General features: G+C 46.6%; 1 protein-coding gene across 1 annotated transcript; it reads right to left on the reverse strand.

Moving 5' to 3' along the window:
• Window positions 1–660: 660 nt before the first annotated feature.
• On the reverse strand, window positions 661–3,772 carry TCF21 (transcription factor 21). Its single transcript, XM_019420529.2, has 2 exons — window positions 3,029–3,772; window positions 661–1,257 (listed from the first exon to the last, which is right to left on the reverse strand). Exons 1-2 carry the CDS (start codon window positions 3,476–3,478, stop codon window positions 1,168–1,170), a joined length of 540 nt encoding a protein of 179 aa, XP_019276074.1. The 5' UTR covers window positions 3,479–3,772; the 3' UTR covers window positions 661–1,167.
• Window positions 3,773–9,315: the final 5,543 nt, after the last annotated feature.

Genomic DNA, 9,315 nt, shown 5'->3' on the forward strand with positions numbered 1-9,315 from the left:
TAGCCTGGACGATGTTTAAATTAAAACCCAGTCTTCCGGAAGTCGTGGCGGGGAGCTGAAGGCGCGGACTACCCGTAACAGTAACCGAGAGGCAGGCACGATTGGTGTTGGAAGTAACTTATTAATTACTAAGAAGAAATCGATAATGTATGTTGCAGCACTCTCTAGATGTTAACACACATCCTCAAGGTTACGGAATTTACACTTCTCGTGACTCGCATTTCTTCCTCCCATTCTGGCGCTGTGGGTTGTTCGGGCTCCTGTCTGCGGCTACACAGTTGAAAAACGTGAAATTTACCTGAGTGCCCGTGTCATGAATTACACTGCGAATACACGAAAAGCGGATTTTCCTTTTCTGGTGTGCTTTTCCCTCGAATCGTGTCACTGTTGGTAACTTCAACACTGCCCGTTTGGGTTCACGATTACATTATTTATAATTGTCTTCAAAGTAACCTGCAAACCTGAGACCAGAGTTTCTTTTGGACGTTTCAGTGCAAAATGAGATCTGCACCTTGACAGTGGAAACTGAATCTTTTCCCCTCTCTAGAACTTTGGCTTGAGGTTCAAAAGAACCGCCTTTATTGACAACTTCCCCATAGTCCCCAGCTCTTCTGTTACAAATAATTTTTTTTTCCAAAGAAATCACACTAATGTCAGGGCTTTTTAGCAATATAAAGAAAGATTTATTTTTGAAAGTAGCAAAACCTGTTTGAAAAAAATATATATCTTTACGTGAATTACTTTATAAATGTGACTGTCAAAGTCAGCTATTCTATGATCTACAATTTACAACATATTGTACAAAAGATACACGTCGATATGCTCTTATTATCTATTTATATATTTATAATTACGTATGGCACTTGGACCAGCAAGGCTCGCAGAGTCATTCACGGTAGAAGTTAATAAAGTTAAATAGATGGGAATCTTTGTAAGTACAATTGATCTCCTCTGGTTTGGAAACGAATCTCCTCGTCGCTGTAAAGTGTTCTCGAGGTGGGGGGGAGGGGGCAGGGAGAGGAGCGTCGCGAGGGGGAAGCAGAGACAGAGAGCAGGGAGGGCAGGGGTCGCCTTCCCGGGGCCCGCTCCCCCCCGGGAGCGCGCCTTTCCCAGACTCGGGCCCGCTCCCCCCGGGAGCGCGCCTTTCCCAGACTCGCACCTCCAAGGTCAGGATGCTGTGGTTCCACATAAGCGGCTCGCGGTCACCACTTCTTTCAGGTCACTCTCGGGTTTCCCGGCCACCATAAAGGGCCACGTCTGCAGGAAAGAAGAGGGCGTTGGAGGTAAGTGGCAACGGAGAGGGGGGGATGGGGTGAACTCAGAGCCTGCGACCAGAGGAGAGGGCGAGATGGGGGCACGCGGTGAGTTGTAAAAACCCGTTATCTCTGCAATTTACTCGGGGTTCTAGTGCGCCCGGTGGCTGGATAAAGAAAAAAGCAGTGTTGGCGCCAAGTCGCTGCTCGGGGTGTTGGAGCAAAGAGGTTCATCCTAGGTTGTAAGGGAACCCCAAGAGAGGGGGCCCTTGGAAAGCCCAAAGTGGCTGGGGCCGTGGCCCAGCCCGGAGGCCGAGGCCACGGTCAGCCTGAGCTGGGCAGCCAAGAAGGACCTCGTGGCAAGTGGATACCTGGTTCGAGGCGAAGCGGCTTTCGGAGGCCTCTTCCGAGGCCGTGGTCAGGTTTCCCGGCCCTCTGGCTTTCACCCCCATCTATTTTTCTCCTGCCAACTTTCATTTCCTCCCTCACCCACGCGGGCTTTGACCACAGTTTCTAAAGGAACCACTGGTTCTCAAGGGAACAATGCTAATAAATGCTAATAATAATGCTAATAAAAGAATATACGCGCCTATTTTATTTAACATCATCTTCCTACTGGGCTGAGCGAGCCCTGCCTTTTCTCTTCTCCCAGGCGTTCTATAACACAGCTCACTCAAGCTTCCTGTTCAGAGATGAACGCAGCAGCAACTGTAAATGAGGTAAGTACTTTCATTTTGGTTCCAGATTTTAAGAAAGCTATCTACTCACCTTATTCGAAAAAAGTAAAATAAAACTGTGGTCAGAGGGGAAAAATATTTACCAGGGTAAAAGTGTGCTTCCGCATCCCCTCCCCCCAATTCCTGAAACCAATTCAGTGAGAAGAGGATTCAAAGCTTCAAACCTCTCCCGCTAGTGCTGGCCGATAAGGCGACTTTCAAGAGGAAAACCTCTCCTTCTTATCATATATAAACAAAGGTGCTAGTAAGTTGCGGTTGTTTTTCTTTAGAGCCTGCAAGTTTTAAAATGAAGTCAAATCAAAAAGGAGTTAAACCGTGCTTCTTGCATGGCAACATGCATTTGAGAAAAATTTAGCCTCAATGAGCATTCCTTTTTTTTTTTTTAAGACAGACTGAAAGGTCATTACTTTTTAAGATAAAATGTAACACGTTTTTAAATCTTGGGCAAGAGTGACCTATTCGAATATTATTTATGACACTGATATTTGTGAGAATCTGCGGATTATGCTGATGTTTACTAGAATTCCTGGGATTTAAAAATGTTAACGTGCTGATAAGAGAAGCGCAGAATATTTAAGCAGTTGGGGGCTTAGATGACAATTATGGGGGCACGAGTTTGTCTATATCTAATGGTCCTAAATATACTTGGGAGGGAAGAGGAGCTGGGTGTTTTTATGTACAAAAATTAGAGGGGAAAATCAAGGTCTCGTCGGCTAAAAGAAGAAGAGAGAGATGAATAAAATGCCTTTGTGGGCGCGCAGCATCTCGTCGGGGTTCCCTGTCCCACATCAGCCCTGATGGCGCGGGGGGATCCCTCCTCGCTGCCAGCTCAGGACACTTGCAAAAATCTTAACTGGGCTGCCACGTTAAGCACTTGCATAAATCATCCCCGCTCCAGCGGCTCTCAGCGCGGATCGCCCGCCAAGGTCCCCAGAGGCGCGCGGGGCTGGTGGTGGCCGGGGCGCGCGCGCGCTCACCGCGCCGCGGGCGCGCTGGGCGGGGACGCCCGGCCCGCGTCGCGGGCCCCCGCGGACTTACCAAGTTGACCGGGTGAATGTAACCGTTCTCGTACTTGTCGTTCGCCAGGATCTGCCTCAAGTGCGCGATGTAGCTGGACGCCAGCCTGAGCGTGTCCAGCTTGGAGAGCTTGGTGTCCGGGGGCACCCAGGGCAAGGTGGTCTTGAGCCTGGAGAAGGCCTTGCTCAGCACCCGCATCCGGGCCCTCTCGCGCGCGTTGGCCGCGTTGCGCTGGACCTGCTTCCCCTCCTGGCTGACGCCGCCCAAGGGGCTCTTCTTGGTGGGCGCCTTCCTCCTCTTGCCCAGGCCTCCGCGGCCCTTCTGGGGCGACCCCGCCTCGCAGTTGGAGCTCTCCTCGGTGCTCTCGTTGGAAGTCACAAACTCCTTGCCCGAGTCCATTTTCAGCCCGTCGCAGTCCAGCATCTCCACCTCTTGGAGGTCCTCCACATCGCTGAGGGAGCCGGTGGACATGTTTGGGGGAGAGGATCAGAGAGAGAGAGAGAGAAGGAAGGAGAGGGACAGAGAGCGAGAGAGCGCGAGCCCCAAACCAGTGGGCCCCCGGGGGTGGAGGGCGGAGCGGCCACCTCGTGCTGGGAGCGGGAGTCGGGGGGCTGGTTGAGTCTTACACTCCTTTTCCCCTTCGCAGAGCTGTGAGAAGGAACCGAGAGGGCTTCTGCGGGGAGGAACCCGGCTCTGTGTCCCCACCCCCGGAGTCCTGGCCGCAGAGGAGTGTGAGAGAGCGCTGAGGAATTTGGTGGACACTAGGAATTTATCTGGGGAATAGAGAGGCGGGTCCTTGTAGCCCAGGGGAGGGGCCTGCTAGGCCCCGGCGGACTCTTCGACCCCTTTCACCACCGGAGGGAAACTCCTGCGCACGGATCCCCGTTTCCAACTCGCAGTGTGGATCGACACAAGGGCCACACGCGAATGCGGGTCACCTTCTTCCGCTAGAGCCGAGGAGGAGCGTGCCCCACCCACAGCCCCTCTCCTGGGCCGTCTCCTCCGGCCTGCTTTCCTCCTTCAGAGGTCCTAGCCGGTTGTTACCCAGGAATTCGGGGAAATGATCAGCTCCTTTTGCCCTTTCTAGGCCTTCCGACCGACCTGCAAATCTCACAAGCATCCCCCTGTCGTCCCCCCTTCCCTCCCCCAATTAAAACACCAATTAAAATCCAGGCAGGGGTCGACTCCCTCCCGCCAGCACCCCAGAATGCCCTTGTAGCTTTACCGAGCTATCGTCCCACCTTCACCGGGGTAAATGAAGGAAACAAGTGCTTCACAGAATCTTTAGGATGGTGCAGAGAAAGCACCAAAGCATCTGTCCGCACCGGCCACTTTAAAGAGATCAAGGAGCTGCCTGTGTGTACCCAAACATACTAGACCATCGCACGCCCATGTGCAACACACACAGCTTCGTGGGCATGAGATAGAGTAACATGAGTGTGTGGAAAGTATTTTGCTAATTGATCATCTTTTCTTGACGGAATTAAAACTGTCCCCTACATTTCTTTCTAGAGATACATTTAATAATGTCTTAAGACTCTCTCAGCTGCTCTCAGATATTACCTGGCCTGGGACTTGCCCTCGCCCTCCCAAATCCTGCTGCCTTTGCGTCTTCCTTACCTCTGTCTTCTTTGCTATCGGGGTTCCCCATATGAAGCTGATATGGCAAAACACTAAGCAGTATTATCCCTTTGGGAAAGGTGTTGTTTGTTTGTTTGTTTGTTTGTTTTCCTATCTCTAACCCCAGCATGGATCATCTTTCCTGGAGAATAAGAAAATCTGGAGAGTACGTAGAAAAAAGCAAAGGGAACCCGAAAGCCAAGAGGTGGAATACAATCCACAAAATCGGAGAGATGGAGTGCACAGATCTCTCTTACTGACTCTTCTCCAGGTTTTCTTTTTCCTTGCAGTTAGGCAGCGAAGACAGAGGCTGGAGCAGAGTGTAAGAGCAGCTTCTGAGGTTTTGGCTGGGAGTCTGCACCCCTCTCCTACATTAAGATATCATATCTCTAATCCGGGGCTCAGCTGGGAATTCACTAACCTCTAACGTTTTGTTTTCTTAGCAGGGTCTTGTTTGCTTTCCCCCATGCTGTAAACTAAACAGATTGTCAGCAAATCAGTCTTTATTAATGAATTAGTGAGAACCCCTCCCCATAATATCTTTGCCCAGGGTCCAAAATTTGTTAATCACCAGCGTAGAGATTTATGAGCTCTCTTATTTTCTGTTGTTTGTGCAGGTGGAGCTTTAAATGACCATATCCACCACCAAGATTTATTGTGAGAGTGATTGATGTTATAAACCAGGAACAGGACTCTTCCCACAGCAGGGATGACAGAAATATCAAGTTGAAGTTGCCTTTGTCCTCCTGCACAACTGACCCGGTGCTACAACACAGAAGAAGTATAATAATTTAATCCGAGATCTACGACAGCGTTAAGAGAACACCCCGCAGGCCCGCTAAACATTTCCCCAGCTGATTCTTGGGTTTTCCCTCCCATTTCTTGGTCTTAGTAAGGCGTGAGAGTCATGAAAGCGGGCTTTGGCCAGCACTTTGTGCAACGTGTTATGTGTTTTTGTAGCTACTGAGGTATCTGCAAAATAACCACAATTTATTTATTTATTTATTCACTGGGACTCTGGAGTGGGATAAAAATTAAGAATCAGAACTATGGCCTTACCACATGCCAAGCTATTAAGCTATAAAGCTTTTGGTTCCTGGAGCACTCATGTTTGAGGGGAGGGGGAAGGGTCTGGTTTTCTGCCACATCTCAGTTGTTAGGCTGCTCAGGCTATTTGGGGGATAGCAACCATCATAGAAATAAGTACCAGATTTCTGCTGTCTATGTTTTCAAGGTCTGAAACTTGGAAATAGAAATTTCTGGAAGAGAGCGAGACTAGCTTCATGCCACACATTGATTTATGTGCCTAGCAGTTATTATTATTACCTTTTTTTTTTTTAGATAAGCAAGAATTAAGTCCACTTATCCTACCGGTGATACAGTTAGGCTGAGAAGGGCTAGTGGGTTGATAATGAACTTTGGAGTGTTTGCAAAAACTCGCCAAGGGATGGTTACCAGTTTGGGATGTGAAGATGTGGAAAAGGCTATTATTTAGGCGTCCTGATGTGATGTCTTGAAGAAAGTAGATTAATATGAATACTGCATCTTTTCTCTTGACATTTTGTGCCTATCCCTGCTCATAAACACTTAGGGAAAAATGGGTGGGAGAAATTCCTTATTGCTGGATTCTACTAAGAAAATCAGTTAGGCTGTAACTTAAGCTGTGCCAAATTCTCCCCAAATATAAACTATACTCTGTGAGAAGAGAAAGAAAAGAAGCGCTTTTGAGAAGCTGTATTAACTCTTTTGATAACAAGGGAAATACTTTGAACGTTACTGTTTCAAAACGCTAACTAGAAAGCTCATGGTTTGAAGGCGCGAGGTAGTTACTAAAAGTTCTTGCCTCACTTTTAAAGACAGAGTTTATGCCCCAGAGACATCTGGCCAATTTGCAACACACTTCTAACAATTTGTTTTGAAAGACAGACTATCTTCGAAACATTTCAGTGCTAAGGAAAAATCTATCTCTAAAGGTTGTAAAATGAAGATTAGGTGTGGAATGTATCCTTGAACTTAAATCCTGGTTTATCAACTGATAACTTTTCAGGAAGTTCCAATTTGATCCAGTTGTGCTTGGATGAAATAATTTGCTTCCTTTTATATGAGAAGGAAAACTTCACAGGCTTCTTCAGAACTGACTTCGTACGCCATCACATTTTCTTTCCCAGGGGTGGGGGGAGTTATGTCTTCAAATTAAAATTTGAATTATTTTCTCGAACTCTCCATTACCTGGCCAGGAAGCACACAGGCTGGCACATTGCCAAAACTGCCAATTCTCTTTGTTTCCCGGTCACTTCTAATGAACACCTCTAGATGTGTTATTCTCTTTACTTAATGGTAACCACCTTTTCAACAATGTCTGGGCCTTCCATGCAAATCAGTGCCTTTTTCTCTGTTCAACCTAATCTGTACCCTTTGTTGTTGATCGTTTTCCATCTCCTGCTTATAAGCCTATTGAAATCTGATTCTATTTTTTTTTTTTTTACCTTTTTAACTTAATTTACAAGATGGGCATTATCTCCCCTTACTTGTTCCAAATCGTAATGGGGCTGGCCTGTTATATTCTGGCAGCCAATGTGAGTAGAACACTAGTGAGTGAGGTTAGTGGCTATCTAAGGAGGTCAATCTAGTGATGCAGGGTGTTACTGTTACCTTTACCGGACATCAATTATGATCATCAGCAACCAGAGGTCCTCTCAGTATTCACCAACCCCTTCTCCCTTTCCACGTTTAATTCAACTAATTGTACCTCCAAAGCCACAACACTAAGATTTACAGCTGGCAAAAAAAAAACAAACACTGAAATCCAAAGGAAGTCCAAATTCACCATGGCTCTTAGATCCAAGAAGCAACCTTGCTCCACAATGTGACTTTGAAAGCAGCCAAGCCCGTGTACATGAAGGACAGAGTTTACCTTAAGAAGCAAGTGGGTCGAAGGAAACTCCGGCTCGTAGTGAGAGGTAGAAACTCTACACACTCAGTTTCATGTCTTCCCAAGTCTTCAATACGAGAAAAATTGTATCAGACCTACTCGCTATCAGGAAAAAAGAGGAAAACTTGAACAACTCTGCAATCGGGTACTGAGTGAGGATCTTTGCCTCACTTCTTCCATCTTCTGTAGAATCTCTCCTTTCGGTTTCACTGTTAAAGAGCTGTTATGTGAAATGAAAATTTTAATAGAACGTGTGCCAGAAACTTTCCACCCGTAACAATGAAGTTTTAGAAAAACTTGCTTGAGTAATGACTTACCTGTATCTTAATGTCAAGGCTGAGAGCAAATCCTCTCAAATTTTCCTAAAAAAAAAAATCTTGTGGATTACATGAAAGATAACCTGTGAAGCACATCTACGTAAAATATGTTCATTGATGACTATAAAACAGGCCAACTGGCTGTCAGCCTTCTTCCTGTCGGGTTAGGAGAAGATGCACATTAAAATTGAAGCCTGTTTCTGGGGATTTAGCTCCTTGTGATTACGTCCTTATGGCAGGTGCTTTTAGGCTTGAGGAGCGGAGAGTCATGGCGTGTAGATTGCAGGACCAGAAGCAAAGTTCTGAGAATGCGACTGCTAACCTCAGGAACATGAAATATTTCCAAGTGGGGTAGTATTTTAAAATAGAACCCTAAAGTAATAGATGATCAGAATTGGAAGGGCTGAGAACCTAGGAAAGCCTATATAGCAGGTTCACCTGAGTCATCAATGACAGTATGACCGCTTGAACCTGTGTCCAGATTTGCCTTGTGATGCTCCTTCCATGAAGCCAGAGTGCTTTGAATGGTTTTTGCTAGTTGAATAACAGTAAGATGCATGAGAAAAACTTTTACTCTGTTATTTCTGGTTTAGTACCAAGAATCCGTAACACCTGAACCTTGAATTATATAAAACAAAATAGATTCGGCCGTCCCTGGTTGTAAGTTTACAACTTTGCCTAAGGGGTTCAAGTAGTGTCAATTCCAGAACAACCTTGTTAAAATCTCTTCTCTGCTAGGAGAGCCCCATTGGGCAGGCCAGGGGCCATGCATTCAGTGAGCACGTTCTCAAATCTGCCTTCTTTTCTCCATCTCCTCAGCTAAATTCTGGTTCAAGTCATCAAAACCTTTTCTGCAGATGACTTTAAAAGTCTCTAAGAGATGGGGGCGCCTGGGTGGCTCAGTCGGTTGGGCATCCGACTTCGGCTCAGGTCATGATCTCACAGTTTGTGAGTTCGAGCCCTGCTGTCGGGCCCTGTGCTGACAGCTCGGAGCCTGGAGCCTGCTTCAGATTCTGTGTCTCCTTCTCTCTCTGTTCCTCCCCTGATCACGCTCTCGCTCTCTCTCTCAAAAATAAATAAAGATTAAAAAAAATTTTTTAAAAGTCTCTAAGAAGATTCTTTTGTTTCTATTCCTGCCCTTTTAAAATCCATTTCCAACAGAGTGGTCCAAGTTATTCCATTGCTTCAAATCCCTTCAAGCTTCCCATTGTATTTGATATAAAATCCAAATTCCTTATCACGGCTGGCATGATTCTACTTTGCTTACCACCTTCCAACCACACTGGCCCATGTCCGTGTCCCTCAATGACACTGTATCCCTGCTTACCTTAGGACCTTTGTCCTGGTTCTTTCTGTTGAGATGCTTCTCTTTAGCTCTCTGCATGATTGGCTCCTTACTTTTCAGGCCTGAGCTCAAATGTCACCTTCTATGTTAGAAC

This window comes from Panthera pardus, unplaced genomic scaffold (assembly GCF_024362965.1).
Source record: "Panthera pardus isolate Hobbes unplaced genomic scaffold, ASM2436296v1 HiC_scaffold_17, whole genome shotgun sequence".
Lineage (NCBI taxonomy): Eukaryota > Metazoa > Chordata > Mammalia > Carnivora > Felidae > Panthera > Panthera pardus.